Raw genomic sequence first — 19,375 nt, forward strand, 5'->3', positions numbered from 1 at the left:
AATTTAGTAGGGGACCATAATTAGTGTATAGATCACGTGATGTCAGATCACGTGACATCAATTCACGTCTCGTGACCTAAACGCCACTTCAGTTTTCCCGCTAAATTTAGCTGGAGGTGCAAGGACGGGCAACATTTTGGAATTGGGGGTTCTGTTAAAAAAGCCTTTTATGCTTTTAAAAATATAGGTACTCTGCTTTTTTGCAATACATTTCTTTGGAAATGTTCTCGGAATGTTTTAAGCACAAACAGATATTCCAGGTATATAGACAAAAATCACCATGTTCTAAACAGAGTGCATGAAGATTATGCATGTAAATTGCATCGAATACAGCATCCATGTAAAATGTTTTTACGCCGATGCTGTCAACCTTGACAACAATACTTGTCCTTGAGGAAGACTCGGGATCATAATTAACACCATTAGTTTCTCCATAGTTGAACAGTCACTGAAATACAAAAGGCGACTAGGACAACCTGCTAACTCCAGCAGTAAAAACCATTTAGCAGTCCTGTGTTAGCCCACAGTAGAGTCGCAGTGAGAGCTGTGACACGTTACGGCGAAATTGTTGGGCATCGGCGTTGCGTTCACGCACCGTGAGGTGCGTAAACAAAAACGTACGGAACAAAATAGACGTCTCACCATTTTATTCTGAATACTTTCTTTTTTTGTTCCAGATCGCGTGAAATCGTGTTTTCAGGCACGGGCTCTTGGCATTGACAGTTTTACAACAGTATTTTGGAATTAATTTTTTTTTCCAGATATTGCGTGCAGTGGACATTGAAGACTACAAGAACCCTAAGTATACAGCGAGTCGTTAACGCTGTGGAGTAGCTCTGTGGCAACGACTCCGCTTCACACGTGGCGGACCTAGGTGCATTCCCCGCCGGCGGCGGCCGATGTTTTTCAACGATTTGGCAAACATCGACGACGGACATTCTACGACGCCAGTACTATATCGACAACTACGACTACAGCATCAACAACGTACGCCGTTTTCAGTGATGCGAAGAGCCAATAACAGTTATAGCTATAAAACTCATGACCTTTTCCAGTCGAGTTCATTACTCGAAATAGGAAGTTGTCATTTATGTACGAGGGAAGCACAGCCGCTGGAAACAATGAAATGAATATTCATCAGGAACAGTTGCTGTCTTCCGGATTCTAGTAGTATAAAAAGTGTGCGCAAATGGAGAAACAAATAATTTTCTTATTCACATCTAAGCGTTTCAAAATGAGCGTCTTGTTCGGAATGCTGGTGCTTGCATCACTTATATTTTGTCTTGATGCTGAACGCATGCCAAATGGTCCCAATAAGAAAGGTTCAAGTAAGTATTTTGATGTGGTGATGGTTTTAGAAGCTCCGTTCCTTCATGTACATGTACGCGAAACAACGCTTTATGGCCATCGCATCATTTTTGTTTGTAGAACCGACACTTCACTTCTCCAGTTTTATTCAGTTAACCGTCATTTCTAGCGAAGTACAAGGGTAGGAGAAATCGGCAGAATTGTATCAAAATAACATTTCTTAAATGGCAGGTGAAGTTTCTCTGAAGCAGCTAAGCATGCACTTGAAACAAAACGTGCTACGTTAGCATATTGTCATGATTGGAATGAGTATCATGACTGGATGCATTTTATGAGTAAGAATCTTGCGCCAAAGGACACTGGTCCGTGCCTAGATACTTTTGAGAAAGGTTTTCTGAAGAACACTGTATTGTGAACCCCGAAATATTAAATAGTGTCAACTTGATTCGGTTCACTGCCTCGTACATTTGAGTTTCAAACGAGAACATATGCCGACTTCCCATCGCCAGAAATTTGCGAAAGGCGCTTCTAGTTCAATTAGCAGCCCTCCACAAGGCGTATTCACCTTTAACTTTTATGCCATGTCAAAATTCCCACCAAAGCGGAGTGTGCCGAGTGAAAAAAAAAGTTCAAAGATAAAAAAAAAACGAATGAGATACTGGATGTCTTGCTGTTGCAATATACTGATAACTTTATCGTTGTCCGTTACCATTTCATGGCGATACTGTTATCTAAGGAATAACATCAGAATTAGCTTCTAAGAGATTTGGCAGACGTCGTCGCGCGCATTTATATAGTTTTTATAGTTGGTTTGCGGTGCGATATCGTTAGATATGTGCCTTCAGAGATAACTGTTTTGAGCTAGTATAGGGCATAAAACCTACGCTATTATTACTGGTTCATTTCGTACAGGACGTATCTAAGGATGTACTCTAAACTAAAGTATTCTAGGCACATAATTTTTTACGTGTTCGTTTTTATCCACTTTTCGCCTGGTAGAATGTTGTCGCCAATAAAAAAAGCAGATTAATAGAAAACAAAAAATACACGTTCAATGAAGCGAAATTGTGCCTATCAAACATAAAGAGAAAGGTGCCACGCATCTTCCGTCGGCGACGGGAGGACGACCCTAGTGAAAAAGCCATTTGTATGAGAAATTCGTTTTGTATCCAATAAACACACATAAATCATTCAAGATGTATAAGAACATATAAGATGCTTATAGGAACTATATAACAGATATATAATATATAGGGTGGTTCAAGTCACCAGGCTCGATCTTTAATAGACCGTAAAAATCGACGCCTACACGTAGCAATCTAAACTTTTCGTCAAAGCTGTAATTCACACGTCGGTTTTTTCTTCTAAAATTGCAAAGCGTAGCTCTCTTTCTATAAAAAAAATGCCAAAAAACTTGCTAGGGTCTATGGCGCGCAGCAACGCAGACGAAAGGGGTCCAGTAGTGGTGTGTGTTTGGCGTTCGTATTGATAGATGGCGCTACCTCCTTATCGCGACGGCTCGCGACCAACGTGGTGTATTAAAATGAATATAATCTTTTTGAAATGTACCTTTGGTTAAAAAAATAAATGCGATCAATAAAAGCAAAACTTAAGGTAAAAAAACACGTCTGCATAACGGCGGCGCATTTGCTGCCAACGGATTTCATCTCCGTGTCGTCTGCCATCTTTCGCTGGTCGGCTGCACCTTCAGACGCTGCTCCCCACGCCATCTATGAATACGAGCGCCAAACACACCCCACTACTGGACTTGACCATTTCGTCGTTTACCCTGAGACTGGGGTTTTTTTTGAAGAGCAGAAGAAACAGAAAAAACAGACAGGTCTCAACGAAATGGTTGACTTCCACCAGCTAGCCTGTACTTTGACTCTTTACTGGACTTGGTCGTCTGGGTCCCCGCCCGCCGTAGTCCCTGGCAAGTTTCTTGGGCCTTTATTTTAAAGAAAAAGAGCAACGCTCTGTAATCTTACCAGAACAAAACCGACCTGTAAAATACGCCTTTGACGAAAAGTTTAGATGGCTACGTGGAGGCGTCGATTTTTACGCTTCATTTTAGATCGGGCCTGGTGACTTGAAGCACCCTATATATATAAGAAGATAAAGGAACCACATAAGAAACTTATACGAAACTTCTCACAAATTTTTATGTGGTTCTTATATGTTCCTATATATCTTATATAGTTGTTATATGGTTCTGATATGTTCTCAAATATCTTGTATGATTCATATGTGTTTGTTGGACACTAAAATTTCTCATATATTTGAGATTTTTCAGTAGGGGACTGACCCAAAGAAGCGTGCTATCAATACTTTCATACACGCACCACGTTCAGGAATGTTCTGAACAAGAATACTTGATGAAAGTCGAAAACGGGTTCGCATTTTATAGAAGATTGCAAAATTAATAAGAGAAGGATCCGGGCGAGCGGCATCCGAACCCCATCCCTCTGTGTGACAGCCACATGCATTGTCAGCTCCGTCACGCACGGGGAAATATCGCATTTACTTTGTTTCACCTTTAAGTCCAGAAGCAGCCGACGCTACGAGCTAATGGGATCACACTCTCAAGAAAAAAAAAAAGGTGTAAAAGGTGTATCGTTACACCCTTTGTCCCATATAATACACCTAAAAATTTCAATTCGACCTACGGTTCCCTACAGTCGAACAGACGGCCCGAAATTTTACGAGGGGCTTGATAGCCTTGTGGCACAACTTTTTAAATAGCTAAAGTACGTATCAAAGACGACATTAAGAAAACACCGAGTCTTTACAGTAGGGACAAAAAATCCTGATTTTTTTTTGTCATTAAAACGTACATTAGCTATTTTATTAAGTTGTATTACACGGCTATCAAGCCCCTCGTAAAATGTCGGGCCGTCTGTTCGACAGTAGGGCGCTGTACGTCGAATGGAAGTTTTGGGGTGTATTCTATGGGACAAAGCGTGCAGCGATACACCATTTTACACCCTTTTTTCTTGAGTGTGCAAGCGTCAGAAACACACTATCATAGTGTTCATCATTTTTTTTTCTGTCGTGTGGTCTATCATCACTGAACCTATCATAAAGAGAAAAATGTCCATTGACGCTACGAGGTGATCGGTCGATAACTTCATAGCGTCGGCTGCGTCTCTATTTAAGCAGAAACAAAGTGTAAAAACTATCGCTTATGCGGTATTTACAGCACGTCCGAATCTAGTACAAAATTAAATGTATTAAGTTGATATCATGTAAACCCGGTGTTATTTTAGGCTTTCCACAACATTTCTTTTTTAATTCGTTGAGGTTATATTTATCATGGATGAAGAAAGAATAAAACAATTAAAACAGGGACAACACAACCACATCTTTCATGATGTGGTTGTGTTGTCCCTGTTTTAATTGTTTTATTCTTTCTTCATCCATGACCCAAACCAACACGCTCTTCTCCCAAGCAAGCGTTATATTTATGCTGTGTAATCAAGTAGGTTATGCGGTCATGGGCACATTATTAGGGGGCTAATTGTCACGATAATTTGAATATTACCCTAAATTTTCTGAATAATTTTAGACGGGTAAAATAAACACACTGTTTAAATTAGAAACTCGCTGAGCGTCATGAAAAGCCCCTAAATCGGTAAACGTTGGAAAGAATCGAAGCACACGGGAAACGCGGTGCCGCACTAATGTTACCTCTCGTGCAACACGCGCGAGGCTGGCGGTACAAAAACGCGGATGATACTTTCATCATCCGCGTCAAAACGTAGCGCGTACCGAGTTGCACTGACTCAAAGGAGGGATGGTTCGACCGTTTCTACGCATTCGTTTATCCTTGAAATTTGGGCACCCGTGCCTTGCCAGGGAACATTTTGAGAACAATCCAGTTCCCAGCTGAAGGCAGAGTCTAAGATTTAGAGCTCTCGACCCCATCGTGGTAATATGGCAAAAAATCCAGAACTAATTCTTTTTGAGACAACCTGGCTCAAACTGGAGGTAGGTCAGCTGTTTTTACGGATTTGTTCACCTTTTTTTAAATTTAGTCCCCTGCGCCTCGCCATGGAAATTTTGAGGACAACCATGTTCACAACAAAAGGCGGAATATGAAATGTAAAGCCTTCGATCCCATCCTGGTAGTATGGCAAGTACTCCAGAATTAGGTCTTGTTGAGAAAGTGGCCTCAGATTGGGAGTGGCTCGACTGTTTTTACGCATTCGTTCATATTTTGAAATTTGAGCACCCGCGCCTAGCCAGAAATTGTATTAAAGACAGCCCAGTTCCCAGCTAGAGGTGGAATAAATAAGCTTGAGCCCTCGGGCACGTCCCGGTACTGAAGGAAATACTTCAATATGAATTCTTTTTGAGACAACCGGTCTCAAATCGGGGATGGTACGGCCATTTCTACGCATTCATTCATCTTTCGGGAACCGCGTCTTGCCAGGGAACTTTTGAGAACATTTCAGGCCCGCAAATAACGACGAAATATAAAATCTAGAGCTTTACAACAACACATCCTCGTACAATGGCAAATACTTCGAAAAAAGTCCTTTTTAAGACAGCCGTTCTCAAATTGGGGATGGTTCCTCCGTTTTTACGCGTTCCTTAATCTTTTGAAATTTGGGCACCCGTGCCTCGCCAGCGAACTTTGAGGATAAGGCAGTTTCCAACTAACGGCAAAATACGAAATATAAGGCCCTCGAGCACGTCGTGGTAAAATGGCAAACACTTTAAATAAAGCTCTTTTTGAGAAAGGCGGTTCCAAAGTGGGGATTATTGGCCATTTTTCCGCACCGGTTCATCTTTTGAAATTCTGGCGGCCGCGCTTCATCCAGGAACTTATTGAGTTCAACCGAGAACTTAACTACTTAAGAAAAAATTTAGAGCCTCGAATATACGTTGCTGCTACGGAAAAACCTGTAAAATGAGTCATCTTGGAGTAAACTTGTCACGAAATGGACCTTGGTCGACTCTTTCCAAGCATTCGTACACCCCTTCAAATTGGGGCCCCTGCGTGTCCTCCAGGAATTTTTTGAGATCGGAAGGGTCCTTAATTGGCAGCGAAAAAAAAACAAAACTTTAGGACCCTCGACTTCCTGCCATGGCGAAACCTCTAAAATGAGCCATCTTTGAGAACGCTGGGATTGAAGTGGACATGGCTCAGCTGTTTTGAGGCATTCGTTCATCATTTCAAATTCGGAAACCCGTATCTTGACGGGGACATTCTGAGATCGACCGAGTTCTCAACTGGCGACGAAATATAAAAGTTAAGGTCGCCGACTACAAGCCGGTGCTATATCAAAAAAGGACTTCCGCCCACACCGAGTAATGTCATATCGAGTCGGTTAATTATTTAACGTAGACATTTAGTACGCCATTAAATATAACTTTTGAGATGTGAATGTTAAGTTCGCGTGAACAATCATTCCCTCATGAATGGGGTACTCACTGCCGTGCTCCCACTCCTGGCTATAAAAATTACTTTCTTTTGATCACAAAACAATATTAATTAGCGAGAATATTTTGAAAAATATCTTATAATTTTAGCATATTATAATATAGAACAGCTTTTTTGTTTGCTTGTTCAGTGATGTCAGTATTAGAATACTGGAAATCATTATGAACATCTAAACGACAAAGAATCCACCTTGTTTGGCAAATTGTCTCAGAATCCCCCCCCCCCAAAAAAAAAAAAAAAAAAAAAAACAGATTTCACACAAAAAAAAAAAAAAAAACTTAGCTAGTCTATTATGGATTATTCTGGTTTACTATGGTCGTACGGCAAATCTTGTACTTTGTTGTATTTCTAAATTGTGCTCGTTTGAACTTCGCTGTTTTTCAAATATTTACGCGAGGTGCCCCGAAAATATATTTTCTCAAATGTAATACACATCATAAGCACTGCAGTGTTTGCCATAATATTGGGGAGGGATTAAATTTAATTTATAAAGTCATCAGGAGTTTTTTTTACGCCAAAGAATAAACCGCACAATTATATTAACTTGGATACTAACCGAAGTGTCAATACACCAAAAGGTTTCGAATGATACTATCCGTAGTGGCAATACACCAAAGGTTTCGAATAAACAATAAGGTTTCGATTGAGGAACTAGCAGTTAACAACTCATCGTCTTGAAATTTCGTCACTATAATAGTGGTATATGATACAGTGAAGTAGTAGCATGGCGAACTGTCCGAAGCGCAACGTTTCGGTGCTATGATTATATTTGTATATTAAATACATGGGCTCCTACAGGAGCGCTTCCGTAACTTGCTAAGAGATTGCGCATGCATACTATGGCAGACATTTCTGGGGTTGAGGTTCTACTTCTATTGTGGCACCATGCTCTCAGTTTTCTGTAACACGTATACTTTTCCTCTAGTCAACACCGGGTAGTTTGTCAATCGGGTGTCAATTTGATTAAAATTGAGATTTAAGAACTTCATTTCAAACATATTCATTTTGTTGTAAACTGATACCAGCGCTAGATTTTAAAGAAACATACGTAGCAAACGAATCATTGCTTCAGCGGCATAAACACGTATAAGGTTTAATCGTCCGTCTAAATGAACGTGTTGTAATTATTTACTTAATTCAGAAGTAAGATTCAGTTGGTCATGTTATAGTGTCGCGATTTCCTATCATTGCTCACTATAACGTCGTACCTTTAGACCAAAATGATAGGCAGATAAATTATTCCTCCATCTCCCCTAATGGCACAAGATTCACCAATGCACCGATGTGTGGAATTCTCTGGCGTTGTCAATGGTGTACTGTGTAATGTCATAGCAACACAGACTTTGAACAGAATTCTATAAATTAGCATAAATAAATGTATGTTAATTTCTGAAGCTACCAAGTATTTCATGTGCATGGCCAACAATTGTATGCGCGCTAGAATTTACGAGGAAGCACCTTCGTAGTGTTTGGTTACAAGTCCAAAGCAATCGTAATATAGCAGCTTCAAATTTCACAGAATTTCGATTGTGTCAACCGATAGCCAAAAATCAAACTCTGAGCATTCTTAAAACAAAATTATTTAATAGGTCGCGGCTTGATTAACTACTTTCGTGTTAATTTTAAACGTTGTATATATTGCTGTAGACATTGCAGTCTTGGGTCTGAAAAATACTTGGCTTCACGAGATTAATTTCATTCATCCGTTTAAGAGTGGCAACTGCGCTTACAGTAATGTGCGCTTCTTAGTACAAAATAATTTTTTTATAATTTTATGTAATATCAATAAATAGTTATATGATATAATAACTGCTTAAAACAAATCATTTATTCAACATGTCAGTTGTACAAACCCAAATTTAGAATTAAATTGGCTTGTTTGCCACACTCTAGATTTCATTTGTTATGAGAGGCATAAACGTGTATTTATTAAAAAAGCAATACTTCTTTTTGAGAGCTAACGGTATGTTTGAGACCTATCGTTATTCTGTCAAGAAATGCTGTCTATAAGGTAAAATTATCCGCATAATTAACGGCAATAGTAAAACACCCTTTTTGCGTAATCGTATTTCTACTTAGAAAGGCCGATTATGCATCAGACCCGAATAATATTAATGCTTCTACAACTACCCGCCTATTTCACAGGTCTATGTAAATTAATTGAAAGGCATATTTTTATATGTATGGGTCTTTTTTTATTGTAGGCAGGCGTGAAACGAAGATTACGATAGCCTACCTATTGGATGGGAACTCATTTTCAACAGAAGCAGCAGCACGGAATTCCACAGCTGGACATTGGTTGAATAGTGTCCAAGAAAAGGTAACATATCTTTCAGCATGGTTTAATTAAAAGCGATATGACCAACTCTGCAAGGTTTGTAATAAAAACTCAGGCTCCGTGATTTAAGGATTGTTACCACAAAAAAAAAAAAAAAAAAAACTAGCACGGTGTTTACCCATTTAAAAAATTTGCACTTTTATTGTTCTTGTGTCTCTGATCAAGCAGTGATAAAATACTCTGTAAACGGAATCCTCATATTTTACTCATCTTTTTTATGAGGCAAGAGGGGGGAGAGGGGCTGCGAAAGTGAAAATATACATTGCGCTGTGCAGTTTACCCTCTCATTGGAGCCTAGCAGCTGCTCAGCTTAAAAATTCCAAATATCGTAGACCATAAAAAGTTTCACTTCGTGCGCCAAGTGATTGATAACTGTAAAAAAATGACATACATTTTTTTCTGGGGCCCGGGGAACGACAGCGGCTCGGTCGTTCGGAAGAATATGCGAGAAAACCATGTTGGCCTACATTTTCCATGGCATATTATATTTAAAAAACAGCAACCAAGAATCCTTGGAAAAAAATCATTGATTATTTTTTGCTTAATAAGGCATGTATGTTCACTTCTGTTGATTAAAAAACGCACTCTGTTATTTATGGAAGAGCTACTGAAACCTTATAAACTTTGTTAGTAAAAGAAATAACTCTCTAATTTCTTAATATATTCGCCCAACATTTGCGATGCAAAGGTCACGGAAGGATCGAGTTTCGTGTTATCCTACGGTGTACGAAGATGCTTTCAGACGTAACCTGTGGCACTTGCCTTAATGATAGTCGACCGCCCTCTCAAAAATTATTAAGAACGCGGGTGCGGTGAGGGCGATGCAGTTGTCTTTTTCGAACTAATGTAACATAATTACTTTACATTCAGTTGCTATGGCTCAGGATAAAAATTATGAGATTAAGCTCCGATAGTATCTATGGATAAAAGATGTTCATACAGAGACAAACTCCCACCCTAACCTAATGAATGTCTCAAGTAATAAAGCGCCGTACGTATTAAACATTGGGAATAAGGAAAGGACACCAGGAGAAGAGAAGAAAAACGTCCCAAACAGAGGTACATTTTTATTGCGGTCTTTCCCTTTCCTTCAGTTTGTTCAATCCTTATATGAGGGGTTCTGTTCATAACACAATTTTATCTGTGTTTGAGACGTTCTCCTTCTCTCCTGTCTGTGTCCTTTCGTAATTCCTCAGAATCGGGTTGCTTCAAAATGTTCAGTATACACCACCTCACTCGCGGCCTTACGTTCTGTTGGGAATAAGTATTACTTCATAAAATTGTTTCTCCTATATTTTATGGCGCCAATAAATCAGGCTAGCGCTCCTTTTAACAAGAATTAAGCTTCCGCCGTAGCCACCTTCTTTGTTCTAAATAACAAAAAGTTTGGACTACTCGTTCAGAGCGAAATGTATTAAAAAAAGTAAATAAATTGTATTGTATTGCATTGTATTCGACAAAAACGAAATAGACGAAGGAGACCTCAAGGCAGTCAATTAAATTGCGTATTTAGTTATTTATGTATAACATCATTCAATCCCAAATATATCTACAGGCGCAACAGAAGATAAACAAAGAGCTTCAAGTGAATATAAAATTTGACATTACGAATATTAATATAGTAAGTACCTTAGATTCAAATTGTTACTTTTACTGGTGCTGGTTTGTTTTGTTATCGCATTGATGAACTTCTTTCTCGTAGACTGATAGCGACCTGACGCAAAAACTTATACATTGGTGTAGCAACAAACTAATAAATGCTAGCGCGTATCTGGATTATCTGAAGCAGTCTTATCAAAACAAAGTGAGCCCCGATATGATTTGTGTTCTTACAAAGTGAGTACAGTTTTCTAACATAACGCCATTTTCCGTAGACTTTCCTAAAATTCCCAATCACCTGCATAGAATGTTATTGTAACGTTAAACAAAATCTCTTTCCGGTTTCGCTTTTCGGTGCTCCAAATTACTTATATACTCAATTCAGACATAAGTATCGTTCTAAGTTCTTGTTTTTTAGTTAGAAGGCATGGCATGCTTTGTAGGAGAATCCTACTCCCATAAATTTGTCTGCTCATTCGAGCGTGTGTGCGTCCGCGCGTACCGCAAGGTAGGAAATATCAGCACAACACATTTAGTTACCGCCTATTTCTAATTACCATTTATGTCCCGAGAGCTACAGACAGATATTCCCATCCCCCACCAAGAAACGGAACCAAGACCGCTCTGATTCGCAACCCGATGCGCTACGTCTTCGCCAGCTGGAATACACTGTACTTGCACTGCTTAAGGTGTATGCAGTTTGCGCCTCCTGATACAGTTCACACGTGCCGGTGCTTTCAGTAGTGCATACTAATATCGATGATAAGAAAGGGACAATGCCAATAAATAAAACATCTTATTGATTCCCCGAAGCGACTCCGTAATGAAAGGTATAAATCCAAGAATATATTTTCAAAAACACATTCTAGAACTAATAGGACTTATTTGCAACATAATGAAATTCAGTGCTTCGTAATATATGATAATTGAACTCCATTCAGTAACTTGAATACACCTCAATTGGAAAAAAAAAAGAATTGTACGCACGAGATACAGTTATAAAATTTTCATAACCCTTATTATAACGCATTAATAATAATCATATTATTATTATCTAATTAAGAAGACTAATGTGACTTTTATTGTGTCTACTTTTGTGTGCTTTTTTTGGTCTTCCTCTTGGAACTATACACAAGCCGGGGCTTTTGTCATCGTTTAATCCCAAGCATTACGAAATATTGAAGATTAATCATTGCCTGCAAGTATTGGTTACCATGTAGTGATCAGAAACGGCGGCATTGGGGCCTTGCAAGCTTTTTCTAAAATATTCTCGCCTGGTTAATTATCAGCGACTGCACTCTTTTATTTTTGATAATTTTTTATGTCCGCTTTAGAATTCTTTTAATTCTTATGACGTTATTTTTTTAGTCAAGGCCGGAAAGTAATCGACAGGCAACCATTGGCTCACCTCGCATTCGGCGAAGTGTGGGCTACATCCTAATCCAACACTATGCAAGCTCTGGTGCGCGATGATTGCTTCCAGCAAGCACTTCTATCCACCTGTAAACTTAGGATCAATTGCCATAAACTTTGATATGTGACGCAAAATATATTTTGCTAATGGATCTGATTAAGCATAATAAATAGTAGAAAATCGATGGGTTATTTCTCTCTCCTGTGCCAATCTTGGAACTTCTCGCTGCAAAGGGTCGGTTAATTATTTGGAACAATTGCCTTTGTATTGCGAATTACATCTCGTTCCATCAGCGAAATGACGGAGTCGGTGTCGCTTCGGCCAGCATCGGCAGTCAGCATAAGCACGGATTCATCAATGACGACGAACAACGCTTGCATTTCGGGACTCCTGCCCTCTTCTTTATTTCTGCAAAATCGAGATGAATGATCTCAAAGGGAAGGTCAAGTGTACTCAAGAGCCATAATTTAGTCTGCCGGATGTTGGTAATATCCCTTATTTAAATGGCAGGCGGGGCAACTACGCATATAATTTGTGTCGTTTTCCTTCATGCTCTTCTATACGAACTTTTGTCTAAATATCCAGTGAGTCCTCCAAAACCTACCATGTTTTCCAAACCAAGGACTCTCGTGATGAAGCTTACGGTGGTGGGGATCTTGACACTGACACATGGGAATTTCCCATCTTGTAAGTTCACGTCCTTAGTACCGTCCCACAATTGGACATGATTGATGCTTTAGGTGATGGTATCCATAGGAATGCCGAGTCTGGAGAGGGCATCCGTATCGGGAAGATTCCATCCAGATTGATGGGTCATTTCAAATGGAAATTGTTGAATCTCTCTGACCCATCTGGTCCGCCGTCTAGTCGGTTGAGTTAAGTTCAAGACGTAAGTGGTAGCTTGGGTTTCCTTGAAAAGTTTAAAATGTCGATCTTCGAGGTAACTTAGGGAATCCCTCAAGGTCAAGACCACCGCTAGATCTTCCTTTACTGTCATGGCATATTCTTCCTAGCTCTTGGAGAACGGGAATGACTGGTAGCCAACTACTCTTGCATTGCGGTTGGGCAATGCTGTCAAGTTTCTTTGATAAAAAACGGCTCTTGTGCCATTGTGTGAAATGTCTATACAAAGTGCAAAAGTCAGTTCCAATCCAGGCAGTATCAGAACTGGGTCAGAAGGGATGTCCTTGACGAGGTACTCAAACACCCTCTCGAGCTCCTCAGACCAAGCAAACGAAGTACCTGAGTCAGTGTTGCCAGCCATTTTGTCTTTGTGGCATAGATTTTACTAGCACCCGAAAATGTCCCACAACAAGCGAGGAAAATGCGAAGTGAGTATAAAACCTAGGGCTCTCTAGGTTTTGAGCTGTTCTGCATTATTTCATTTGAATGCTTCGTGTTAAACCATGAGAAACCCTCGAGCTACGCTGTTGTTTCTTTTTTTAAGGAAATTACTTTTCTTCATGTTAATTTTCAAAGTAATGGAGCTCGACAATAATTGATAATCTCATTGATATAAACGGTGCAGGACCCAAAACGTTATAGAACACTTCATTCGTCATCTTCAGAAACAAGGCTCCAGAGCTCCTTCATCCAAGTGTGAGCCGCGGCTATACTCGCACACCTCTAATTGCGTCAGAAATACGTGATTACGTTACAATGCCTTTCGCAGATAACAATCCTCGACAACCATGAGCACCCTCCAGTATCACTAATGATGTCATCCACACTTGGCATTGGCAGCGGGAAAAGTTAAGCCTGGCTATTAATTTGGCTAATCTCGCTACGAAGTCGGGATATGCCGTAAAATGTCGGTTAGGTGTGTCGCGAACTTTGTTGAACCGGATTTTTAGGTCGAAATTTCGGGGTTCGACTGGGTCGAAGCGGTCGACGAACCTTCGAAACTTATCACCAGATTTGACCGGTTCGACTTTGTGGACAGTGTGGCCAGACCTTGATGCAAGTATGTCTAGGTTTGGAGAATTTATTTTTATGCAAAGGGTTACTTTATTTTATGGACAGTTGCAATTAAAAGAAACCAATTCTATTCACTGAAGAAGTTAACTTAATTTTTTTCTACTGTATTAACTGAAATAACCAATCAGCGGTGCCCTTGATTTATCCCTTAGGTATCACCATCCAATCCGAAGCCAACTGGCCAGCCTGTCGCGCATGCGCACACGAGTCGAACCTCAATGCAAGGTTCGTCGAAATTTCCACAAAAAGTTCGAAAAAGTCGAACCTGGTTGAACTCGAACCTCGGCCGGTTCGCGACACCCCTACTTTAGGTGCTTAGGCACGAGGGTAATCGGGGAGGCAAACGTTGATGTCGATGGCCTGTTGATCTCGGCATCTAGCATTCCTTGAATTTTGGGCTTTAGCTAATTTTGTTTTTCATGAGACGTGTGGCTTTTTTGTACAACGAAGATGTCGTGCAGCGTAAAAAAAACAGTAACTAAAGTCGCTGGTGTACACTATTTGACACCTATCAGTTGCAGGCAGGGGGCAGGCAAGTCTTCAGCAGTTTTAACAATAGGATGTTCGCAAAAAAGAGCCCCCGGCTTAACTTTTGCACCCTGGTTGAGAGTCGACCTCGTCTTTCCAAGATACGTTCATTCTAATACGCTCCATTTTAGGCTGTTATAAATGAACAAGAACTCGACTCCTTCTACAGCGAGTGCCTTCACCATAAGTTTATTTCCCTGGAACTCAATTTTCAATGTCCCCCAACAGTATCGACACAGCTGTGAACTTCGATGAGCGTTCGAGTCTGCATCTTTCACGTGTCCACGATATACTTATTAACAAGTCTGTTAGGTCGACCATTGTCAACTGAGGCATCAACATGTCTACCACTGACGATAGCAAAACAGAGAATGTTCTACTCTTACAGACTAAGCAGTCCTTTTCTTCCCTATAAGGTGGAACTACACTCCCTTTTCAATTTGATGTTTGGCTCCTCCTAAGTATTGTCGTCTGCGATGTGATTAGGCCAACTGGGTCTTAACTTGTTAATTGAAGGCGTGTTATTTGGTGGTGGAAGCTCGCTTTCGCTACAAACGTTGAAAGTTGCATTATTAGGATTGAACCTGGTCATTGGTGCTGTTAAGTAGTTATGCAATCGGCGCTTACGACCTCACTTAATGCGGAGGTTCATCGATGGCCTTTGAAGATTTTGCCTACGCTTGTTTTTGTGGATCTTTGCTCATGCCAAGGATGATTAGTGGAACGATGGGTGTTTCCAGCTAAGTAGAATTAGCAAGCTGAAGAAGTCTTTTTTATCTGATAGAAGTCTAGATCTAGCCTGCTGCGCTTTTAATATTTCTGAAATATATCTATATCCCAGCGTTCCACAGCATTCACATCAAATGTACTCGTAAAGCTAAGTTTACAAACTTGGTAAAAATCGTTTGTGGTAAGTGGTCGTGAAACATTTTCAAAGATTCTGAGCTATTGGGAATCCTGTCATCCATTATACAGCCCACATTTATTCGTTTTATCGCCCAAATTTATTTACTAGCGTAAAATAACAATTTCGGCTTCAGTTTTACAAACACGTCACAATAAGTAACAGATAGGACATCTTTAACACCATAGCTTTAAGAAGCCCGTGTCGCAGAAAAGCCGGCGTCGGTGGCATGACGCCAAAATCCTGATTGTTCGACAGGGCTGCAACCACATGAACTTGCACGGGTTTCAAGCAATCCCAACGTTCACGTCAAACGACACATCGAGCTGGAATTAAAGTTATTCAAATATGGCATGCAATCCGAATTATTAAACGTCGACCGCATGTGTCAGAAAATTTTACTTCATAAAATAGTGATTTTGGCTCGGAAAAAAATTTGAAGAATTTTAGGCGGATTCGAACCCACAACCCTGCGGTTGCTAGGCAGACACGCTACTGACAAGGCCACGCAAGGTACGCTTTTTTTTTTTTTATTGCCTGCTTAGACAAGAGCACAAACAGTCACATGGATAAAACACATGCACGACGGATGGCCGACGTGCATGAGGGTTAAAAATTTCTCATATTTTCTAGCACATTCAGAACAGACACACACTCAGGTGGACACTTCAGCGTGGCATAAACTGAGTTCAGTCTGCGGACCGTTTGCACGAAATACATCCACACAGGACGTGCATCAACGTCCGCAATCCGCACAGCCATTCTGCTTTGCCAAATCGCGTGCAAACCCAAAACCATAATAAAATCAACAGGAGTTTCACCATCTTTGTCAACAGGAAGGGATCTAATGCCTTGGGGCGTTAACGGTAACTCTTTTTTGATAGTCCTCTGAAGGACATCCCAGAACAGCAAAGAGTCCCAGCAGTCTAAAAATACATGCTCTATGGTCTCAGATTTCTTGCAGAGAAAACAATGAACACCCCATGGAACAAAAATATTTTTCTGCTCAAGCCAAACTTTCACAGGGAGGGTGTTTGTGTGTAAGTAAAAGAAAAAAGTTTTTATACCAGGTGAGATTGCCATCTTTTTAACCCGGGATAACACGTCTTGCCCAGGACTTGCCTGGAAAATGGACCGGTACAAAGGGACGGGGAAAACAGTTTCAATGATATCACGCGTTAAGCGCTTACGCGTGACACCCGACAGGTATTCAAGAGAAAAACGAACAGACAGAAAACGGAACGCCTCTACCACTTCTCTAAGAAAACTACCAATGTGGCGCTGTTTCCGACAACACGATGAAACGACAAACAAAGGAATTTCCTCTGGCAGTCTGGTCTGAATTACAGCTCGAAGAAATGGATTTGATTGGTCCCTAAGAAACATGAAGCGTGACACAACTTGCCTGACAAAAATGTGTGACAATTACAACCCGCCGTTCTTGACGTGACGAAACAAATTGTCCCGACAAATCCTTTCCCATCCAGACCGCCAGATGAACTCAGCGAAAACCCGATGCAGCTTTTGCACATTTACACGCGCGCACGCCAAGACTTGAAGCACATACCAAATTTTTGCAATTATAAAGATGTTACAGACGGTGGCGCGCGTAAATATAGACAACTCCCACCCACCCCACTTACTACACCTATCGCGTGTTTCCTTGACAACATTTGACCAGTACGCCTTCGAGCTTTTATAATGCTGCAACGGTACTCCTAAATACTGCGTAGGCGTTGACATAAAATTGATATCTTGAAATACACGAGGCTTCGTGGCCCACGTTCCATGCCAAAGCCCGCAACACTTTTCCCAATTAACTGCCGCACCGGTCAGGTCGCAGTAATATTTTAGGTTACGAACGGCTTGTACAATACTTGCTTTGTCTCTACAGAAAATAGCGACATCATCTGCATATGAAAGTAGTTTGACTTCGGTTCCGTGGAGAGAAAAACCATTAATTAGTCTATTCTTCAATATAGTTCTACAAAAGGGTTCTAAGTAAATACAAAATAACAAGGGCGACAAGGGGCAGCCTTGCTTGACGGACGACTGTACGCTGATGCGCGCAGACGGCTTCCCATTAATTATGAGTTGTGTAGCACACTCGGTGTACGCCATCTTGACAAAGCTAGTTATAACTTCACCCACTCCTACATATTCTAAGATTTTGTACATTACCCTGTGCTGAACCCGGTCAAAAGCTTTTTCCAGGTCAATCTGGAGCATAGCTACCTGATCCGCCTCCTCGTCGCACAGCTCTAATAAACTTCTAGCAATATGCACGTTTGTTAAAATGGATCTACCTTTAATAGCACAAGTCTGATGCTCCCCAACTATTTCAGTAATAACATTCTGTAACCTACGGGCTAGAACTTTCATTAAAACTTTGTAATCAACGTTACAAAGCGCAATCGGTCTATAATTTTTAACGTTCCTTAGCTTTTGGGCGTCATCATTCTTGGGTATGAGTACGGTATGAGTGTTTAGAAAAGACGGCGGCAATTTGTTTGTCATGTATGCCTCACGAATGACTTGATAAAGCTGCTCAGAAATTTCGCTTTTATATTTTTTATACAGTGCCGCTGTCAAACCATCAGGTCCCGGAGACTTTTTCGTTGGCAGTTCCTCGATGGTGCGCTCGATTTCGGCGACGCTTATCGGCTCTTCTAATCTTTCTTTCATCTCGTCGTTTACACGCGGCATCACCGACAGATAATCGCCGAGTTGCGAGTCATTGCCACCGTCCTGCCGCTGCAACATTGCGCTGTAGTAATCGACGAACGCCTTTTCTATAACATCGGGACGACTACATACAAGACCACCACATTCTATTTCGACAATGCTTTTCTTTTTTACATACTGAGCCTCGCTACTTAATGCCCGTTTGGTTGGTTGCTCACCTAAAACATACTTTTCTGCCCGCGCTCGTACAAGTGCCCCTTTATATTTTTCAGTTTCGAAATCCGCGATATTGGACTTTACGCATTTAAGCTCCTCTGTGAATGTGCCGGGGTTCTCACATTCAAGGCGATGTATCCGTTGAAGATCTTCCATGAGTAGCTTTTCCTCCACTTTCTTCCAGTACGCGAGAATACCGGAGCGTTCTATCGCACACAATTTAAATTCACACTTAAACCATTCCCATCTCTCACTCGCGCTTTCACTTACTCCAGCCATCTTACTAAATAATTCCTCAACGGTCTCATTAAACACATCGTCCTCGAGAAGGCTATTATTAAGCTTCCACATCTCCCACCGCAAGTTGGTTTTCTTTTTTCCCCTCCCACCGAGAACAAATGAAACCAATGCATGGTCCGAAAAGAAAACTGGGGCCACATTGTAACCGTCATGCCCTGACAGGAGACCAATAGACACGTATGCGCTATCGAGGCGAGCGTGACAAGAGGATTGGTAATGCGTGTAACGCAAACTCGTGTTGTTCCTCTGAAAAGTCGCGACATCAACTAAACTGAAATTTATTGTCAAATCTTTCAGCACCTTCGTGCTGTTATCGTCATAACGTATTGTACTAGATCTGTCTCGCGCGTCACAAACACAGTTGAAATCACCTATCATTACAATACTACTTTGACAATCTAAATATGATCCCATACTCTGAAAAAATATTTTCCTTTCACTTGAAGCGTTTGGCGTGTACACATTGATTATTCGATATTCCACGTTATTAACATTGCAGTCACAAATAACGAATCGACCTGCACTGTCGGCAATCACATTTTGAACTTGTGCGTTTAACGACTTCCTTAAAAACAACATGCAACCTCCTGACAGACCATTTGCGCGTGACACGCAAACCTCAAAACACGGTAAAAAAGGCGCCAACAGGCGTACGGTCTC

The 19,375-nt window shown here is 40.8% G+C and overlaps 1 protein-coding gene across 1 annotated transcript in view; it reads left to right on the forward strand.

The window, feature by feature from the left end:
* Positions 1–1,234: 1,234 nt before the first annotated feature.
* Positions 1,235–19,375, forward strand: part of LOC115322951 — a 34,967-nt gene continuing 16,826 nt past the window's right edge. Inside the window, exons 1-4 of the mRNA XM_042293568.1 lie at positions 1,235–1,328; positions 8,959–9,074; positions 10,648–10,713; positions 10,795–10,928. Of these exons, the coding sequence (XP_042149502.1) occupies positions 1,235–1,328; positions 8,959–9,074; positions 10,648–10,713; positions 10,795–10,928 (410 nt within the window). The remainder of the gene's footprint in view (positions 1,329–8,958; positions 9,075–10,647; positions 10,714–10,794; positions 10,929–19,375) is intronic.

The sequence above is a fragment of the Ixodes scapularis genome, unplaced genomic scaffold (assembly GCF_016920785.2).
Source record: "Ixodes scapularis isolate PalLabHiFi unplaced genomic scaffold, ASM1692078v2 PGA_scaffold4__175_contigs__length_147842914, whole genome shotgun sequence".
NCBI lineage: Eukaryota > Metazoa > Arthropoda > Arachnida > Ixodida > Ixodidae > Ixodes > Ixodes scapularis.